The 21,587-nt window shown below is 48.8% G+C and overlaps 1 protein-coding gene across 2 annotated transcripts in view; it reads left to right on the top strand.

Moving 5' to 3' along the window:
* Nucleotides 1-21,587, top strand: part of SH3PXD2A (SH3 and PX domains 2A) — a 231,348-nt gene that overhangs the window by 51,989 nt on the left and 157,772 nt on the right. For both annotated transcript variants that reach the window (XM_029932517.1, XM_029932518.1), the window contains exon 2: nt 2,450-2,530. In XM_029932517.1, coding sequence (XP_029788377.1) covers nt 2,450-2,530 — 81 coding nt within the window. The remainder of the gene's footprint in view (nt 1-2,449; nt 2,531-21,587) is intronic.

The raw sequence follows: 21,587 nt of genomic DNA, 5'->3' as shown, positions 1-21,587 counted from the left end.
CTACTGAATGAGAATCACTAGGCAGGTGCCCAGAATCTGAGTTTTTATGATGCTTGCCAGGAGATTGTGAATGGTGCCCTGGCAAGGGAACCACAGCTGCGTCTCCTCTGAGGGAGGAAGTAAGGTAGGGGTCTCCGTGCTGTCCCTTAACCCAAGAGAGCTCATAGCAGACACTAGAGGGGAAGTTCAGCAGGATAGTCCTGAGGGGGTGAAGGGGCCCCTGCCTCTCACTGAGGCCTCCCCCAGGAGGGTGTGTCTTTGGTGTGGGTTCGGTAAAAGGGACAGAAATGGTGAGGACAGTAGGCCAGATTATGTGGCAGGGGACCTTCTCCTTCTCTAGCCAGCAGGCCTGCCCAGGTCCTGGGTCAGTGAGCCTTCTAGAGTCGCCTGATGCAGCAGCCTTGGAGAGCCTCTTTGAGCATTGGGAAGTGGGGGAGACATGAAGATTTGGGTCCTGAAATGCTTTCATTTCAGACAAGTTCAAAAACCTTACATATGCTGCCATCTCTTCTACAAATCTGCCTCCCATCCAGAGGGCCAGTTTGATTGTTGAGTGCAGCAAAATGTTTTCTGAGCACCTGCTTTGCTCTGTGCCTTGCCCTGAGCTGAGGTGTAGGGATACATGGATGAATTGCACATCTCTGAATTGCTTATGGTCGCCTGAAGTGCTTTTCAGGGTGGGTCCTCAACTATAGCAGAGGCGGTTTGTTAAAAAGTGTGGGTACCAGGAGACAAAAGCAAACATGAACTATTGGGACCTCATCAAGATAAAAAGCTTCTGCACAGTGAAGGAAACAATGAGCAAAACTAAAAGGCAACCTACCGAATGGGAGAAGGTATTTGCAAATGCCATACTGGATTAAGGGCTAGTATCCAAAATCTATAAAGAACTTAACAAACTTAACACCCCCAAAATAAACAATCCAGTGAAGAAATGGGAAGAAGCCATGAACAAACATTTCTCCAAAGAAGACATTCAGATGGCCAACAGACACATGGAAAAATGCTCAACATCATCATAATTAGAGAAATACAAATCAAAACCACAATGAGATAGCGCCTCACACCTGTCAGAATGGCTAAAATTAATTCAGGAAACAAAAGATGTTGGCAAGGATACGGAGAAAGGGAAACCATTTTGCTCTGCTGGTAGGAATGCAGACCCGTGCAGCCACTCCGGAAAATGTTGTGGAGGTTCCTCAAAAGTTAAAAATAGAACTACCCTGTGATCCAGTAATTGCACTACTAGGTATTTATCCAAGGGATACAGATGTGCTGATTCGAAGGGGCACATGCACCCCAGTGTTTATAGCAGCACTATCGACAATAGCTAAATTATGGAAAGAGCCCAAATGTCCATTGACTGATGAATGGGTAAAGAAGATGTGGTACACACACACACACACACACACATCTACAATGGGATGCTACTAAGCCATCAAAAAGAATGAAATCTTGCCATTTACAACAACATGGATAGAACTAGAGTATATCATGGTAAGCGAAATAAGTCAGTCATAGAAAGGCAAATATATGATTTTATTCATATGTGGAATTTAAGAAACAGAACAGATGTACATAGGGGAAGGGACAGAAAAAATAAAATAAGGTAAAAAGAGAGGGAGGCAAACCATGAAAGATTCTTAACTATAGTGAACAAACAGGGTTGTTGGAGTGGGGTGGCTGGAAGGTTGGCTAAATGAGTGATGGGCATTAAGGACGGTACTTGTGGGGATGAACACTGGGTGTTATATGTAAGTGATGAATCACTAAACTCTACTCCTGAAACCATTATTACTCTATATGTTAACTAACTTGAATTTAAATAAAATCTTGGAGGGAAAAAAGTATATATGCCCAATTTTAACAAATGTATCACTCAAGCGGTGCGAGAGGGCAGGGAACTCTGTGTACTTTCTGCTCAATTTTGCTGTGAACCTAAAACTGCTCTCTAAAAATAAGCCTTAAAAAAATGTAGATGCTTGAGCCCTGAAACCCCTGGTCTCCTTATGCAGAATTTCAGAGCCAGGCCCCAACATCTGCAGTTTGGGAAGGCCTCTTGTAGAATCTGATTCACTGTGAAGTTTAAGAACCAGTGGACATTTTTGACATCCCCAATTTTGTATTTGTTGTATAAAATACATACAAATGAAATGAAGGAATTTAAGACCACTCGTAACCCTACTCTCCTAAAATAATCATCCTTAGCAGTTTATCAGATGTCTTTCTAGGTGAGTGTGTGTGTGTGTGTGTGTTTGTATGTGTGTATGTGTTTAAATAAACATGTGTAGCATCTGTGTGGTACCTGACACTGCATTGGGCCCTGGGGACAAAGATGAGGAGAATGGCCGTGGCCATGGTGCACCCACAGTCATGTTAAATGATGCCTGGTACAACTTGAAGCTCAGCCTTAATCACCCACTCACTTGCGCTTCCCTTTTCCCCACAGGTGTACATCATCAACGTGACCTGGTCCGACTCCACGTCCCAGACCATCTACCGGAGGTACAGCAAGTTCTTTGACCTGCAGGTGAGTTGGTGTGAATTCAGATGGTACTCAGTTCCACCCACTGTGGCCTGAGTCCCTGGTGGGCTGGCCCTGTCATGTCCTTACTCATCCAGAGAACCCCTGTCACAGCTCTCAGGCTCAGCATCCAGGTCAGAGCAGGAGGGAACCTGGCCTGTCTAGCTGGGTTTGGCTCAGTCTTGAATGTTGCAGGCAGGCACAGGGCTTTGTTGGCGTCCTCTGATGGTCTTAACCGGCAAGCTTTGTCACCCTCCTTTGCCTGGGGGTTAGGAAACCAGGGTGGAGAGGCGGGAGGATGGCCATGGGTACTGTGTGCATGAGCAGACATGTATCTATAAACATCCAGGGTGAGACACAAGTCACCACATCATTGCAGGCAAAGAAAAGCAAACACACAGGATAGACAGAAACAGAAAATAAGCACTTTCTTGAACTACAGACACAAACTGGGCATACCTCTGTGTCTGGCTGGCCGAATAAGGCTCTTGCTGCCCTGTTTGTACATGTGTATGACGTGTGTGACTCTAATATACACAGTCATGTTGGTGTAGGGGGATGGTGCTGTGGATTCCACCGCTCCACTGCAGACACCTCCCTTGATGCTAACTAGTTTGGTTAGGTCTTTTTGGATTACAAGTGATAGTTTTACACTCCTACTGGCTCAGACAAAAAGGAGATTTGGTTGGAAGGGTATACCACAGAAGTCATGTAGTTGGCCAAGGTGAAAAGGGGAGTGAGGCAGTGGGCTCCAAGAACATCTAAAACCACAGATGCTCTCTCTTTGTCTGCTCTCTGCTTCTCTCTGGCTACTGTCTTCAGATTCTTGAGGAACTGGTCTGTCAACAGCTCTCGAATTTCATATCTTGTAGTTCCCAACGCCAGAGACTGTCTCTGACTGACTGTTTCAATTTGGAAAATCCCAGGGAAGACTTGGATTGGCCTGATTCTGGTCACATGCCCTATCCTGGACCAAGCAGGGTGGCCCAGAATAGAGGGTCACATAGCACCGATGTGACCACTAGGGGGTCTATGCCTCTGTATCAGAGTCAGGCACTAGACAAGGCACAATCAATGTGAGTTGGACAGCAACTCTTCTAATACCAGGAAGGGAAAACTGAGAGGTTCTGGATTCTTCCTTAGGGCTATAAGCCTAGTGTAGGCCAATAAAAACACAAAGAAGAGACACCTACTTCTCACCCTCACAACCAAGGTCCAAGCGTCATTTGCAGGCTTTGGTGGTGAGTCACCTTGGAGAGGCCAGGCCTGCATGTTTGCCCTTAAGTACCTGACTTTATCCCGTTGTCCTTATCACTCTACCAATGAGATGAGTCAAAGGTGAGCCAGCTTCCTGTATTACAGTAAATCCTTTCTTAATCCAGTAATATGGGATGGAAAGCCACTTCTTACCTTTGTGCCTCTTCTTCTCCTCACCTCCCTCATTGCTGTCCAGGCTCCTTGGCATAAACTGGTGGGATTTGCTGATATCCCATCAATGGGTGTAGTGTGCTGGACAGGAAATGATAAGTTAGTTAGGGAGAGGGAACCCTGAAAGGACTCATTGATGAGCCAGAGGGAGTCTGAGAGCCAGCGGAAACTCTCAAATCAGAGCTTTTCTTCCCCTACCCTTCTGTTCTGTTCCTCCATCCCCTCCCTAGTTACAGAACCTCACAAGAAAGGAATGCTGCTCCCCCTACTTCTTCCTTGCCTGGAGGGCTTATTTCCTGTGTGTCGGGAGGGGATGCACAGCATGGAGCAGCTTGTGAGATGCGCTGGCTCTAGATGTGAGTGTGGCCAGGCCTTTCCACGTGGGTCATCACTACCCTGTAGATACAGTTTGGAAAGGGTTCTTCAGAATTTAACCTTTGAGCCAAGCATAACATCTTTGTGAACCCATTTTACAGAACTCATGACACGATGACTTTTAGTGGCGTTCATTTTAGAAAGCCTTTCTTATTTATCAGGGTCACTGATTTTAATATGATGACTCATGTAGAGGAAGAACAAATGGCAATGCTAACTCCATCTCTGGTCACTGGTGCTCGCACAACTGGGCTTTCTATTAGAGAATGACTTGAAGCTTGGGCCCTGGGTATGCATTGCCTAGGACTGGTTACTGGGTCTACCACCTCATAGCTCTGGAAATGCTCCTTAACTTCTTTAGGTTCTGTTTTCCCATCTGTGGAATGAAGATTTGAATAGTACCCACCCATTAGGGTTGTTGTGAGGCTTAAATGAGTGAATCTATGCGAGATCCTTGGGAATGGGCAATCTCAGGCACACACCAGGGCAAAGCAGCCCTGAACAGGAGGCAGGAGGAAGGGGGAGGAACACAGGAGCCGAAGGACTTGTGCTTGGAGGAGAGACTGTGTCTCTTTGATGTTGTGGAGCGTGGGGGAGCTGGCTCATTCATGGCATTGCGGGTGAGAGTCCACAAATAACCCAGTAACTGCCCATTCTACACGTACTTGAAGCCTTAGGATAATACAGGGCTGGTCATTTATCTTCATATTCCTCTCTCTCCCCCCCACCACCTACATGCCTTACTTACAGGTTATCTGCTACCTTTGAGGCCCTGGAGTGAGGTCACCAGATTATATAGGAGATGTCCAGTTAATTTTGAACTTCAGATGAACTTTTTTTTCACTATAAGTGTGCCCAAATATTGAATGCGATATACTTATACTAAAAAAGTGATTCATTGTTTATCTGAAATTCACATGTTATAACGTGTCCCATGTTTTCACTTGCTTAATCTAACAGCCTTACCCTGACTGAGAGTGGTAAGGATGGAAGAATGAAGGTGAATAAGCCAAGCTGGCTCAGGGTAAGAGTGGACAGGCCTATGCTATGTCCACCAACATATTTGCACTTCTGCAGGATGGAAGTGGCACTGGCTGTGGGATGCTAAGTTGAGAAGAAAAAGGTCCCTTCCTTCCAGAAGTCTGGTGGGGAAAGTAGACTTTTAGGCAGTGAAGTCTGCTGGAGATGAAATGAACACTAGATTGAGGGGCAAGCAGCATGTTATGGTTGAGAAAGGAGAGAGCCCTTCTCTTTGGAGGAGGGAACAGAGCCTATATGGTTTGATTGGGACAGCAGCCTCTAGTGATCTAGCCCCACAGCCCACAACAGTTTGGGGTATTTGGTTGTTTTTTGAGAATTAAAGTTATTGGGATAAAATATGTCCTTAATTTGTTTGCTAATTTGTTTATTCATTTATCTTTGCATGCCTGCCTCCTATCCATCTGTCCCTCGTCCATCCATCCATCCCTCTATCCAATCTACCCAATCTAAGTGCCTGTCTTCTATGTCCCAGGTAGTATGCTGGGCTCTGGGGATTTATTAATGAGCAAAAGCAGATCTGGTTACTGCTTAATTTATGGACTTATCCTTTAGTGAGATAAGGTGGGTTTTAGTATTTATAAAATTATGTATGTTTGCCCTCAAGTACCTGATTTTACCATTATATATATATACATTATACATATACCATTATATATATATATACATATGTATGTTTGTGTGTGTGTGTGTGTGTGTGTGTGTGTGTGTGTGTGTATACATAAAAGTTTATACTATTTCAATTGCCACAATGAAAAGTACCGTAGAGATACTTCAGGGAAACCTTATACTCTGGGATCAAAGCCGGCATCCCTGAAGAAGTAACTGGTATCTGGCAGATCAAGGAGTTATTTTATTTTATTTTTGAGATCAGCGATTTTTTTCTGCTTCTAATGAAAGCAAAAGACTCTCTCTCCAGACAAAGGCATGAATGTACATATGTAATTCTGATGACCTGTTTTGGTCATTCATACCCCCCTGATAGCCTTCCAGCCAGGGGGTGTGCACTGAACATGACCCCTTCTACTGCCCACTGGAAAGCACCGGGTATGGCAGCTTTACACCTGTGCTGTTCACTGTGGTTGCTTCTAACCAGGTGTGGCTATTTAAATTTATACTTAAATTAATTTAAAAATGTGAAATTAAGTTCAGTTTAATTAATATTGACTTTTTTAAACATTTATTTATTTTTAAGGGAGAGAGAGAGAGAGTTTGCAAGTAGGGGAGGGGAAGAGAGAAAGGGAGACACAGAATCTGAAGGAGACACAGAGCCTGCCGTGTGGCTCAAACTCATGAACTATGAGATCATGACCTGAACCAAAGTCGGATACTCAACCAACTGAGCCATCCAGGCGTCCCTTGTTTAATTAATTTTTAAGAACCAAATTAGATTTACTTTATTGGTCATACTTGCTATATTCTTTTTTTTAATAAAGTTTACTTAATTTTGAGAGAGAGCAAGCATGCATGTGTGAGAGGCCAAGGGGCAGAGAGAGAATGAAAATGAATCTCAAGCAAGCTCCCTGTGTGAGCACAGAGCCTGCCTTGTGAGATCATGTGAGCCAAAATCAAGAGCCGCATGCTTAACCAACTGAGCCACCCAGTGGCTATATCACCCATACTTGCTATATTCTAGGTGCTCAATTGCCACAGTGGCTAGTGAGTACATATTGAGCAGATACCCATTTCTATCATGACAGAAGTATCTTTTGGACTGTGCTGTCTTAGACCATCTGGGACACACAACAGGCTTGATTGGGCTCTCTGCCTACCCCAGAGGGCTCTGCCACCCTCCCAGCCAATCCTCAGTTGCCCTCTAAAATCTTTAGGGCCCCAGCAAGAAGAAGGAGACTATGTTTTACCATGATTTGCCTGATGAATAGAGCAATTCAATTAAACAGCTATTCCAAACACTTCTGGAAACCACGTCAGTTGCTACAAAGGGCTTCTAAGGGCATTTCAGATGTTAAGTTGGGAGTAGGGAGAAGAGAGGCTCTTGGTCTCCAAGTAGAAATTGATTTCTTCTAAAAATAATCCACCACTCAGCCTATCTGACCAGGAAAGGGACCTGTCCCAGTGGGAGCTATCTGGGGCAAGTCTGATGTTGAGGCCTGTTTGGCTTGGATTACTTGGAGGTGCAGCTAAGGGGAGAAGGAGGACGGTAAAGGGCTGTGGATGCTCTTAAGTTGCCTTCTTATTGGCACTGGACCACATTTCCAGCCTCTGTAAATTTCCTTGCACAACTCCTTCACTGTTAAGTATCCCCCGCACCGAGGAAGGACCGGAAGGCTCTCTGAAGCCCGGCTCCACCGAAGGTTGTTTCACAATCTGACCTACAAGGCGGTGGGCGACAGTAATTGCTCTGCAAACATTGGCTCTGTGCTGCTGCTGGCCCTTTAGCCTGAACTCCAGCCAGTGAGTGCAGAGGGTCAATATTTGATGAGAGCCAGGAGAGGCTCTTAGGCCTCCCCCACACTGCTTGGAAAATGGAGGTAAGGAGGTTGTTTAGGTATGCTCATTTGCTCTAGTGGATTTAACGTGTTTTGAAGAGCTTTAATCTCTCTTCCTTATTCTTCTTTCTCAACTTTCCACCCACCTACCCTATCCAGGGTCACACTCACTTTCTAGCTTTCAAATAGCCAAGCTAATGTTGAGCGGACAAAACTGTAATCCTCGAGTCATTTATTACTGGCCTTGGAACGCGTGTGTGTGTGTGTGTGTGTGTGTGTGTGTGTGTGTGTGTGTGTGAGTGTGTGTGTGTGTGTGTTGGGTGGGTGGGGGCATGTTCTGAAGTCCTCTGTGGTTCGTTATGGGCTCACTGCATTTTTAGAATGAGAATTCTGTTCCAGGTCCCTCATTTGCAGGTAAACATCTGTGTTCATCTTTCTATTTATTAGATTTATAGTCTGGTTTAGTTTTTGTTCAGTTCAGCTTAGTTTAGTGTAGCTTATAGTTTTGCTCTAGTTTGGTTTGATGTTCAGAGCAGGCCTCAGTTGAGGTCAAACTAAGGTGGTCCTGATATGTGCCAGGAACTAACCTGAGAATAGGAAAGAGGGGGAGGTGTCTGTCCTGTGGGCTCCGTCTTTTCATCATTAAGGCAAGCTCTGTGTTTGAAATCACTGACCCCACAGTAAGGGCAAGGGGGCCCAAGCCTGGGGCGATATCATGCCAAGTTCTAAGAACAGCTTCATTCCAAGGATTATAGAGTTCCAGTGCCTGGCATGGCAGTGCAAGTTCCAGCTGTGCGGTGAGCTGTGGGTCATTGTGATTGCTCACACACCCTGGACAGAGGAGAACATTGGCCATGACCGATGTCAGTCCCCAGTCCCAGGGAGGCACAGAGAGCCCCACGTTGTTTGCCATGTGTGACAGTGGGAACCATGGTGACCGTCCCCAGAGAGCTGCTAAGTAAACTGTGGTATTCTCAAACCACTTCGTACAACAGTCAAAACAAATGAGATTGATCTCAGTTCCGTGGATGGATCTCCAAGAAATGTTAGTGAAGGACCACTGCAGATTTCACACAGTGTAATATGATAGCAATTATGCAAAAACAACAGCAAGACCTTTCTTCTGCAAGTACAGGTAGAGCATAAGTATATAAATATTTTTTAAAGATCTGGAAGGACGTACTCCAAATTAGTAATAAAGTTATCTCTGAAAGAGGGTTGGGGACATCAATGAGAAAAGGATCTTAGTTAAAGAGGAAACTTAGCCTTATTTGTAGTGTTTTACTTTTTTAAAAAAGGGAGAATATATTCGTGTATTATTTGCAATGTTAATATTAATAATTAAAAAGATACCTATGGGAAGATGTGGGAAAAGTGAGAGGTCTACAATAAAATATGTTTCTCATGGTCATTATAGTATAATAGGATAGAAAACACAGAGGTTAAAAAAGTAGACATTAAGAGCATATCTACCAAGAGAAAGAAACGACAATAATTATTAAAATCACATTATGTCACATTTCCTGAACCATCATTCTAAATCATCCCTATGGAACGTAACTGGTTAGAACCCATTACATCAAACCCCACGGACCTGTCTAAATTATCTTATCAAACCAGAATCTTATATTCAAACATTGCTCAAAACACATGAGCTGTGTATTGGGGAAAGAAGCACTGGGGGGTGGTCCTTGTGCCATGTGACCAGACACGCCAAGGGCTGCATGGCTGTGGGTGCCAGGATTATAGGCAGGTGCTCCAGAGCCAGAGTGACTGGGGTCCAAGATCAGCTCCAGTCCTCACTAACAGTATATAACCTTTGGTGAGTTCTTTAACCTTTGCACCCTGGTTTTCTCATCTGTATAATGGGGATAACAAGAATCCCATCCTCATGGGGTAATACTAAGAATAAAATGAGACAATCCATGTAAAGAACGCCCATAGACTAGTGACCAGCATTGAGACTCCGGATGGGGAAACGGAAAGCTCACTAGTTAGACCTTCAGAAACATAACTCCAAGAGAAAATAGCTGGAGATGCCGCTCTGTCTGCAGGCAGATGTCTATTCCTGTGCCCCACTGATGCAGGCTTCACTCTCACCGTGTGGTGCAGGAGAACCAGGTGGCAGTGTTAAGGGTTTCCTAGATAAGGCTTTTCACCTCCAAAGAGTGATTACCAAGGCACTTTCCCTCCCAGCAACACTGGTAGGAAAACAAGTCATTATTGGTTGCTGTTTTTCCTTGCTCTTGGAAGGAGGCATTTTTTTGGATCCCTGATGGAGCAATGGGGGATTCCAGGGGAACCCTGTGGGGATTCCAGTAGCTCTTGAGAATTCTATGGCTGGCTTCCCTCCCCTCAGGGAGTTGGCTCCTGCTTTAACTACTGCCTTTCATCTTGCCCCTGTGGCCTGAGGGTGAACTCCAGCTTCCTCTCTCCGGATTTCTCTGGAAAGCTCTGCTGTTTGCAGGGGTAGGGCTAGGGGAGTGCTGGGGTATCTGTTCCCTGGGGAATGTTGGGAGAGACTGGAGGACCTGAGGAAATGTTACCTGGAGGCCAGCTCTGGTTGGAAAGCTGTGTACCACTGGGTTGGAATCCTGGGGTTGCTTGGTACCCTGCCAGTGCCCCCTTCTTGTGCAGTTTCCCTAACCCTGTGGTTTTAGGAATAACCATGTACACGGAGGTCTCACAGGTCTAGAACAGATGGAGAGAGGTGGAGGGGGAGAGGTGGTGGCCTTAGGGCAGAGTAATGGTGGGTGGGGGATGGTGGGAGCTGCCTCACACCTCTGTGTGGAAAGGGAAATAAGAGGAGAGAGCTTGGGCTCTGCTGGAACCTGCCATCAGGAGAACTTCCCAGCTGGATAAAGAGAAGAGGGGAGCTTGTGTGACTCTCTGAAAAAGCCCAGAGTTGCAGGATACTCACCAAGCTGTAGGTGTGCTTGGAAAACTAATCTTTTCCTGTACAGATGAGTACTCCATCTGTGAGCACTTTTTTTTTTTTTTTTGGTATCTGCATGCATTTGCAAAGGTGCTCCTAGCAAATGATCTATAAGTGATCCAGGCACATGCCTCCCAGGATGCTCAGTGGACACAGGTCCTCTCAGATGAGACCCTCTGTATTGTGACTGCATCAGGAAGCCTGGAGCCATCTTGGTCTGCCCTTTGCCAATCATTTACATACGCCCTATGCCCTGGTGGGATTTACACACAGTGGGGAAGGTGGGGAAGCTCCTTTGTAGACATGGGGAAAATTGTAAGAAAAGCTGGAATGTCTTCTGAGTGTTAAATCTTGGCTTGTTTCCGTGTCTCTAACTTTCTGGGTGAAGTCTTGTGAGTGTGGGTGGATGCAGAGTTTAGGAGGCTGCCCGCTCCCCCAGTGCTGTCCTGCAGGACTGATGAGAATGTCTTTTTCAAGGAGAGAAATCAGCTACGTCAAATGTCAGAATATGGGAGGTACATGCTTGCCAACCTGTGTTAACATGTCTCTAGGGAATTAGGGGTAGAATCGTGTTTTATAACTAGAAGGCCCTTAGAGATTACCTACCACGATGATACATGTCTGGCACTCATGCCGCCATTTTCCAGCCTCATGCCCACAGCAGACATCGTTCATTGATCATGGCATGTTCTCATCCTTTGCCCATGGCAAACATTGCTCATCGACCATGAGCCCAGACATGGTCTCAGAATCCTTCTAAAAAAAGCCAAAGCCAAATACCTTCAGGTATTGACAGGAAGAGGCTACCTGTCATTGGCAAAGGCACCTTGAGTGAAAATTATTGGCTACCCTCCAATGTAGTCCTTTTCCATTATTTGACAGATGGGGAAAGAGGCCCCAGCAGGCGAAGTGACTTGTCCAAATTACAAGGCCATTAAGTGGCATCACGACTAGCACTCAGGTACCCTAGCTTCTAGGTCATTCTAGCCTCCCATCCAGAAGTCCTCTTTCAGTTTTTGGCTGAGGAGGACAGGAATGCCCTGTGGCATTACCAAGAAATCTCCCAGTGGGAGAGGGGTCATTCACCCTCCCCGGGGACAAGATGCCTGTGCCGAAGACTTCTCTCAAGCTCCCAGAAAGGCCAGACAGCAGGTCCTTCACAGGGTCGGCTGCTTCCTGGAGCTCAGCCCACAAGTAACGCCCACCTCTGCCTACCTCTGTCGGATAACACACCCCAGTTCTGCCAGAGGCAGCATCTGAGTCAAGCCACACCGCCTGCATGACCGCGTGGAGCTGTGCACCCTGTTTTCCCAGCAGAAGGTGTCATGTCAGGGTGTGTTGGGGTGGTACTTCAGGGAGGCCCTGGAGTACAGATGCTGCCTATGTCACCTCCTTCCTCCTCTGGCCTCAGGCCCGAAGGTCTGACCTAGAAAACTCGGCTCTGCCCCCACCGAGCACCTCTCTACCCCCTTTGGATAAGCAGCAGAAAAGTTGGCTGGAAAGTGGGTAGGGGAGAGTGTCTCCCTCCAAACTGGAGAATGAAGGGGAGGAAGATCTTTGGAGGTGGCCAGGTGAGTGTCCTGTGAATGTGGATGTGTGTGTGCTCTCCGAAGCCTTCAGCTGTGACCCAGTCTCTCCCTTCCCTCTGGAGAGAAAGTCAAGTTAATACTGGCACCTTTGGCAGGTGCCAGCTACATTCCTGGCACAGGGCTTGTTATGGGGGGACCCCCACAGGGAAAAGTCAGGGTCGAATTGGGCAGAAGAGCCAGGCCAACAGCTTTGCCCTAATGAAGAGCTGCCAGCCTGTGGGAGAATCAGAGCAGGGCAGAAGACACGGATGAGTGAACACCCCAACGTACAGAGTACTGCCTTCAGGCCTGCCTTCTATAGGCACCCTGGCGGACTGACCAAGGTGACTCCCAGAGCTGGGCCTAGAGGCCTTGGTGTACTCACACCACCTCACCCCATGGCAGCAGTTGGTTTTGTACTTGACTGGTGTGGAGCTAGGCATATGGGACAGCCAGGGTGAGCTGTGGGAGCCTGAGTTATGGGCTTGTTTGGGGGATGACTGTTTTTTTCCTTCAGCTGGGTGACCCAGGGGTGCCAGCAGTAGTGACCTCCCCACCCCCATCAGCTCCCTGTCACCCTGGCTGGACTTCAGCCCCCAAGTGATTTCAGGGGCTGATTCTTGCATCTCAGGGATGTTCCCTCAGGCCAGGCCATCGTAAATGCCGTTGGAGAATCGACACTGTTTCCTTTGTATACTCTAGCTGGAGCTAAGGAAAAGGGTTTTAGATTCCTCAGAGACCTCCATGGTTGGGTGACATCAGGCTCTCCAAAAGAGCTTGTGGGATTCTTTTTTTTTCTTTCTAATGTTTATTTTTGAGAGAGAGCGTGCACGCAGAGGAGGGGCAGAGAGAAAGAGGACAGGCTCTGTGCTGACAGCAGCAAGCCAATGCAAGACTTGAACTCACAGAACTGTGAGTTTATGACCTGAGCCAAAGTCAGACGCTCAACCTACCAAACTCTTATGGGATTCTTGATGCCAAATTCCTCCCTTTCCCAGTGGGACCGTTTTTTATGGTGATGGAAAGCTCAAGCTTTGTTATCAGACAGGCTTAATGTGCATGTGCGCATGTGCCCCACCTCTCACTAGCTGGGTGACCCCGAATTACCTCGCCTCCAAGACTCAGCCTTCTCATCTGAAGAATGGCTCTCAGTACGGAAGCTGCCTCAGAGCCATGAAGTTCCCAGGAGATCAGGCCCAGGAAGCCTTCCCTGCGGAGTCTGGAGCAACTGCAGAGAATTGTTGGAATGGCAGTCATTCCTCATGTTGCCTCTGGCCCCTGTGGAGGAGGGCAGGAGCTCCATGGACACTGTGTCTGTCCAACCTGGTGTAGGGGGACATTCTCCCAGCCACAGAAGGGTCTTGGGCACCCCCAAGCTGCGGCAAATCCATGCTGCAGGGCTGGCCAGCTGACTGCCCCAAATGTCAGCAAGCATTTGGCTCCATCTGCCACTTACAGAGCATTTGTCTGGTGCCCAGCAGAGCACAGTGGCCAGTTCAGCCACGCTGGAGTCTGAGCTCAGCGCTGGTGGTGGAGGACTGGGGAGGAGGCTAGGAGTGGGGTGGGTGCAGGGTGGGGGGCGTCCCGAGGGCTAAATGGACCACATTCAGATATACCTCAAGGGAAAAAACCCAAACAGGAGGAAACAGGAGGCTGCCATATGGGCTGGGGTTGAGACGCCTGCAGAGAGGCTGGTTCTGGCACACTACAAGCGGCCCGTCTTGCTACTGAGACAGTGCTCGCTGGTCTCCTGAGGGCATCCCTGGTGAAGGCCAACCTGTCGGGCTCCTCAAGGAGATGGGCTCCACTCTTTGTCATGGAACCTCGTGAGGAGGAACCCCGGGGAAACTCCACTGTGTGTGCCCCTTGGGGTGCTGGGCCATGCGTGCTCCTGCTACCATCCCACAGGGAATGGGGCCAGGACAGGGGAGACAGACCACAGATCTGCCCAGTGTAGGAGGACTCAAAACCGAGATTCTGTCCATCGATGTATTTTTGGTGCCGCTGGGACCCTTCAGGCCACTTTGGAACACCTGGGTTTCTTGGCTATGTGGTTGAGAGCTAAGGTGGGGGGAGGTAGAGCCGCAGAACCACCCCCTCTGCAGGAGGGGAGCCGGGTCACAGACTGGGCAGTCTGGCCCTGGAATCCACATGCTGAACCCCTTCTGTCCATGGCCATTTGTGATTTTGATGTGGCCCCTATATGGACCAGAGCGCTGCAGAATTGACCTAGGAGGCCCTGGCACCTTGGAGAGGAGAGGGGGTCCTTTCCTACCTTGTCAGGAAGGCTTCGGCTACAGAGCAGGTGGGGTTGGTCTGGCCACTGGAGGGGGTACTGCCCTGACCCTCTGGCCAGGCTGGGGAGGCAGGGTTTAGAGGGAGAGAGAGAGAAATTATCAGTTTCTGTGCAGTTGTTCATTTCCTTTTCTCTGCTCTTGAGTCCTGGATTCTTCCTGTGGTGTTCTTTCTCCAGTTTCTCTGTTTATCTCTCTCTCCCCAAGGGTCTCTCAGTCTGCCTGTCACTTGGGATGTCTCTGTCCCTGTAGCTTTTCCCAAGACTCATTTATGGAGGCATTTTCTCTCGTTCTGGTATGTCATCGTCAGTCTCACGGGCTCTCTGGTTGGTATGTCCCCTCCATGTTGCTGTCATATCCTAAACAAGAGTCTGGGAAGAGGGTAGGGCGGGACCTGATCCTGCTCTGTATGGGGGTCACTGACTGTAATGAGCCAGGGGCTTGATGAGTGTGCACCCTTGAAGGCAAAAGCTGGTGGCGGTGTGTGTGTGTGTGTGTGTGTGTGTGTGTGTGTGTGTGTGTGGCTACTTCCCTTTTTTAAGGGAGTGTGGGGCCTCATAATTGACCTTTTCCCTGGCATTCCCTTTGGAATCTGGTGACAGTGTTGGTACCCTGGTGGGAGGCTCCCCTGCCTCCCAAGCACACCCTTCATGCTAGCCTCTCTCCACTCCCAGAAGAGATGTGGCTGCAGTCTCCTTTCCCTGGGCCTGCTGTGCCCGGGCCCCATGTCTACAGGGAGCTGGCAGGGTGTCAGCCCTCACCCAAGCTTCCCTAGAGAGTAGAGCCTTGGGTTCCTGTGGGTAGGGCTGGGGACATGGAGGAAGGAGCCTTAGGTCGGCTCTTCTCCTTCTCTGGCGGGACAGAGGGCCCCCCCCCATCTGTCTGTTCCATCACCTGATCTCTCCCCACCCCATGTTAGCTGTTCCTCTAAGCCCATGCCTGCCCCGATGCTGTCCCTGCTAGATATAGCTGGGCAGGACAGGGAGAACCCTTGTACAGTCAAGCTGGTCCCCAAAATACCTCACCTGCTGTCAGTGATCTGGGTAAGGTAGAGCCTTGACATAGGCTTGGGCCAGGGCTCTGCTCTCCTGTGAGCATCTTCTCTCTGTGAGGGGCTGCCCTCTGGTCCAAGTCTCTGTCATCACCTAGGGGTGGGTGGGGGGTGAGCACCTGTTATGGACAAGTCACTGATCAGGGTGGGGCTGTCTACGAGCCAGCCCATAGGCTGCCCTTTGGGACAGCTCCACTTATAAGTCACATGTGTGCTTGACCCTTAGCATGTAGCGAGCCCAGCTCCTGTCTAGACCCCTCCCCACATTCTGCCCCCACACCCCACTCCTTTCTTCTTCCTCCTCTCTTTCTCTGCCTCACCTTCCCCCCTGCACCGTCTCTTGGCCCTCTGCGAAGCCCTCTTGATCACTCACCTACATCCACGGTATTCTTACCAGGACTCCCAGCACTCCAGTCTGGCCCTTCCAACTGCTTCTCTTCACTGTGGCCCATCAGCTTTTCTGTCCTGTTGTTTATCTTTAGTTATGAAATTGTTTAATCCTACAGAAAATAAGATAACATAGAGGACCTACCTCCCAGATTTAACAAATGTTTGAGTTTTGCCACATTTGCTTCATACTTTTTTTTTAATTGAGGTATAATTGACATCAGGTCCTTTCAAAAAGAAAGATAATGGTGCCGATAGAGGAGGTACCTGATACATGCTAGATTTTCTTTCTCCTGTCTTGGGTTCTGTTGAGGTGGGTCCAGGAGACAGGCTGGCTTCAGGCAGACTGAGAAGGTGGTTCAGGCAGGGAGATGGGCACGAGCACAGGTGTGGAGGCAGAACTGCTCGGGCTCAGGTGAAGGTCAGGGAGATTCCCGCCTCTGTGGAGGGAGAGCCCAGCAGGCACCTGGCCGTCCTCATGCAGCCAGCCCCTCCTCTCCTGTGCTTCTCTCTGCACCTTGTGCTGGGTGGACACCTGCCACATTTATGAGGTCTCCGGGAGGAAGTCCTCACCTGGGCACAGCCGCCTGGGCGAGGAACCTACAGCTGGGCACCAGGGTGGGCTGAACACCTGGCTCTGTGGGGACTTTTTCCTCCAGCATTTCCTGCTTCCCTGGATGGAGTGGAGCTCTCCCCGTACGAAAGCCTCCTTAAACAGAGCTGGCTGCAGAGCCTGGGGAGCCCGAGACCTGCCCTGCAACTCCCCCTAGCAGCTCTGCCCGAGGGTTCATTTTTGCTCTAGGGATTTTTCTCTTTTTCTGTCTGGGCTCTACCTTGTCCTCCCTTCCGAAATGTGAAGGGACATCAGGAAGCCGTTGGCCTAAGGAGAAGTTACAAGAAAAGTCTGCTATGGGCTGAATGGCCAACCTCAGTGACCAAGGAGGAAGCCGTCAGGGCAAAGGATGCCGCGTCAGCCCTTGAGGCCATCAGGCTGGGTTGGGGACCTTGGATTGCCTGGGTCAGCTATTAGGAGCGCCTGAGTTACCAAAGGGATTCAAACCCAGTTGGGATCACCCGACACCTGGCCAGACATGTCCCATATCCAATCCAACAGTCAGTCGGTGCATCCTGTGTGACCTCCCTCAAAATGCAGCTGGACTCTGCCCCTTTCCTCTTTGTCTGTTCTGTACCCAGCCTGGTCCAGCCTGTCACCCCTGCCCAGGACATGTGGACAACTGAGCTGGCTTTCTCAGGGGTCTCCGCATTCTCTTGTCTTCTTGCCAATTGAGTGAACCTTTTAAAACATAAATCAAATCACATCATACCTCTGTTTATGACCTTCTGGAAGTCTCCCTTTCTTTTGGGAATTAGCTCCCAACTCCTTACCCCTGCCCCCAGGCCCCGGGTGGCGGGCCCCCATCTGTTCTTCCAGACTTGTCCCCTGCACCCTCCTTTGTTGGCTCTAGCTCACTGCTCACCCACTTGCTCCTGGGACACCAAACACAGGGGCCTTTGACTTTACTGTTCCTTCTGCCTGGAAGCTCTTCCCCCCAGATCTTCAAGCAGCTGACTCCTGGGCACTCTGGCCTCAACTCACATGATACCTCCAGAAAGGCCTTCCTTGATTGACCACTTCCTCAGAGAGCCTGCCAGTCCTGTCACATTGTCACGTTCTATTGTCTTCAGGACATTTATCACAATCTGTCATTATCTTGTTTGACTCTTTGTCTACTCATTTACTATCTCTTCCCCACTAGAGTGTGAGCTTTGGGAGATCAGGTTCTTACTAGCTCATTAGCTTGTTTTCCTTGGGCCCAGGACAGTGCCTGACTCATAGCAGGTGTTCAAAAATTGTCAAATAAATACTGAATGCATGGTGAGCTGGTGCTGTTTTGAGAATGGGGTACCAGGCCTGCACCCCTCTTCTAAAGGCCAGCTCTATGGGTTAGCTCCCATTCCTTCTCTTGTGTGTCTATCTTTGCATATAGGCTGGGCTTGCTGTGGGAACACTGCTAAAGACTGGCTGGACTCCTTATAGCAAAGAACAGCGAGGGCTTTCCAATTTTGACGTGTACACAAACTACTCAGATGTCGTTATATTGCAGATTCTGATTCAGTAGGTCTGCCTGGGGCTTGAGGTTTTGCATTTGCACCAAACTTTCAGGTGACAGTAGGCTTAGTCTCCAAATCAGACCTTGAGTAGTGAGGACACAGGTGTTGGAAGGATACATTTGAAGTCCTTCTCTTTCTTTTTCTTCCTTTCTGTCCAACTGTGATCTTTGTCCCATTTGGTCTCAGCCTTTGTGACCACGTGGGAATTTGGCCTGGGGCATTGGGGCTCTGTATGAGGAACACTGTTCCAGCACTTTCCAGAAGCTGCCAAGGGTGGTGTGGGCTGCTTCAGAGGTGGTGTGTTCCCGTCATTAGAAATGTTCATGTGAGCTTAAAGGTCATGTGTCAGGAGTATAGATGCCTGTATGGGGAGGAGGAGGAGGCCCCTCCCTACAATTTAACTTTGGGTCTCTGTGTGCCTTCTACAAACTTGAAGAACTAGGATCTCAAGTTGGGGTTCATTCACTTATGGTGACTTTTATAGGTCATCTGGCAAGTCCTCAGTCTCCACCCTTGTTAGGCCACTCTTCTTTAGTGCTTGGCATCCTAAATACTGTGTGTGATTTGGTGGATAGGGTAGGGGAGTATGGGGGTGATGGCTTGGCTTTAGGAATAGTTCATTCATATAGGGTATGTGATGCTTGATTTAATTGGATGGGTGGTGGAGAGGGGTGGGTCTGCATTTTGTATTAAGTATTCCTTCTTTCAGTTTGGTTCACTGGACCATGACCGAGCTCCTTTGTATTAGTTAGGATAGGCTAATGCTGTATAACAAGCTCTCAGTGACTCGTTAAAATAGAGGGTTTTTTCTGCTCATGTCATAGACTCAAATACGTTCCTGAATGGCTGTGCTCCAGGTGGTCATTCAGGGACCCAGACTCTTGCATCCGGGGACTCCACCCACCATGGATCTCTGTATCCAGTCGGCAGGGGAGGGAAGAGAGAATGTGGAGAATTGTAGGGGTATTTTATGTGTTGTCTGGAGGGGACGCACATCATCCCTGCTCATATTCCATTGGTCAGAATTCAGTCACATGACTATACCTCTCAGCAAGGGAGGCTGGGAAATGTAGTCTAGTTGTGTGCCCAGCTGTTAGTCAGATACTATGATGGATAACGAGCATATCAAGGAACAGGTTTTTATAAGAAGCATACAAGCTTTAGAAAGGAGGCAGGTGTATCAACAAATACACACAATATAGTGGTAAGTACAGTTCTAGAAGTATGACCGAACTACAGAAGCAATCTAGAGCAGGGAGGAAATGAAGCCTGTGCAAAGGCCTCAGAGATGTTGACAACAAGAGATCACATGGGACAGAACAGCATGAATGGGAAATGGCATCTTATGTCCAGGGAAGATTGCAGACAGGTCATGTGCAGTGTGTGGGGATGCCCAGTGGTAGCAGGGCATATGATTCGAGAGGTCAGTTGGAGCAGAGGTTATGAATAGGTGTGTGTTCCTGGGAGGCAGAGAGCCAACAAATGGCACGAAGCCGGAGATAAAACCATGGGAAGGGAGCAGATGACAGCAGTGTTGGGAGATGGTGCAACTTACCACTCTCTTTCCTGGAACCCTCAAAGAGGTTTCATGTGTTTGGTCTCTTAAGCTGTGAAGTTTCTAATAGAGGAGGAAGTTGGAGGGTATGGGCAGGTGACCTACCCAAGTCACCAGGTGTATAGCAGTGTACCTCGTTAAAATTCCTTGGGCTTGCCTGGCTTTTTCTGGGTCTGCCTACCAGCCCAGGGTCTTTCTGGGGCTTCCAGCATCTTTGAAGAAGCTTTCAGCACCCTCCCTGAGTTTTTGGATGGCCCAGGCAATATTGGTACTGACCAACAACACTCCCAAGCACGGGAGTTCCATACTGGAACTCCATATTGGAAGCCAGGGTTCCATATTGACCAGGGTAAAGCCACAGGAAAGAGCTGGACTCTGTGTGGTGACTCTAGCCTTCTTTAGCCCATTCTAGTGTTTTTTTCCATTTGTATGAGACTTTGTGGGGGTAGAGAAAGATGAAGATACACCTGAAAGTACCCTGACCCATTTGTATTCTAACAAAACAGGGGAAGGAGAAGCTCAGAGAAGGGGAGGAAGGAAGGGAAGGACACTGGATTTTTTATTAGAAGCATCCCACTTGGCTTCTGTCCAAGAGAAAGCCATGTCAAGGGAGTGTGTTGGGGACTAGCTCTGGGCTCTCACTGCCTTGAAGAGTAGCCGGGATCTGGGAGCACCAGAGACCTGCCTTGGTCTTATCTCTGCCAAGAAAATGTTGTCTTTGTTCCAAACTTTGGCCAGAATTTGATCCCATGGCTAGGACCCTTTAGGGACCACAGTTCTGGGCCATTTAGAGGGATGATCAGGATGAAAAGAATTGAGCATGTGGTTCCACCAGAGAAAGGTCACTCAGAAGGTGGAAGTCCATTCTTTTTCCTTCCCTCTTCACCTTTTTCAGGTCCTCTTGCTCTTTGTTGGTGGTCCTTGGAGGTAGGTGTGGGAGAGGGGAGTGTCGGCAGCTTCAGGGTGCCTGAGGGGGTTAGAAATCTTGGGAAGGTCTCTGGTGAGGCCAAGGGATAGAGACCCCACCCCTACCCCCAGAGGGAACACAGTAACCGCAGCCAGGACCCTGCTGGAAAACACACACACCCGAGTGTCACACACACACCGCAGTGTGGGGAGGCTCATCTTAGGCTGGCCTCATCCTCTGTGGGGAGGTGGATTTCTTTGGCAGTCTGTCCCACACATAGATGTCTCTTTCACCACAGCTCTCTCCCATGCACTGGCCAGATTTATCTTTCTAGATTCCCACTTCCACTTCTGCTCAGCACCTTCCAGGGTTCCCTGTTGCCCGGAGGAGGAACTCCAAGTTCTTCCTGTTGGTCTCAGATGACCCCTCCAGCCCTGCCCCTCACACTGCCCAGTGCTCCCTGTCCCGGCCCTAGCACCCTGCCCCTCCAGCCCCACACTTTCCTGGGAACAAGAGGAAAGCAAGGCGTCAGGAGAGGGGGACTGACACCCTGGGTGTTGGGAGGGGCTGGAATAGCTCGGGTTCCACACTAGGAAACTGCGCCTCAGGCTCAATCCCAGGGGCAGCATGAGCAATCTCACGTTGGGACAAAGCACAAGAACTTTAAGAAGTGAAGCCTATGAAGTTATAGGTGAAAGACACTGAAGTCCTTTCAGCCATTGTCAGGGTAGAGTGCCTGGTTGATTGCCCTGAGCAGCTTCCCAGAAGCAGAAAGGGGTGTAAGGGATAGGACGGTAGGGGTGTCTGGGTGCCTCAGTTGGCTAAACGTCTGACTCTTAGTTTTGGTTTAGGTTATGATCTCATGGGTTCATGAGATCAAGCCCCACGTTGGGCTCTGTGCTGACAGCACAGAGCTTGCTTCGGATTCTCTCTCTCCCCCTCCCTGTTTCTCCCCTGATCCTG

The sequence above is a fragment of the Suricata suricatta genome, chromosome 2 (assembly GCF_006229205.1).
Source record: "Suricata suricatta isolate VVHF042 chromosome 2, meerkat_22Aug2017_6uvM2_HiC, whole genome shotgun sequence".
Taxonomy (NCBI): domain Eukaryota; kingdom Metazoa; phylum Chordata; class Mammalia; order Carnivora; family Herpestidae; genus Suricata; species Suricata suricatta.
This window is presented reverse-complemented; position numbering and strand designations above follow the sequence as displayed.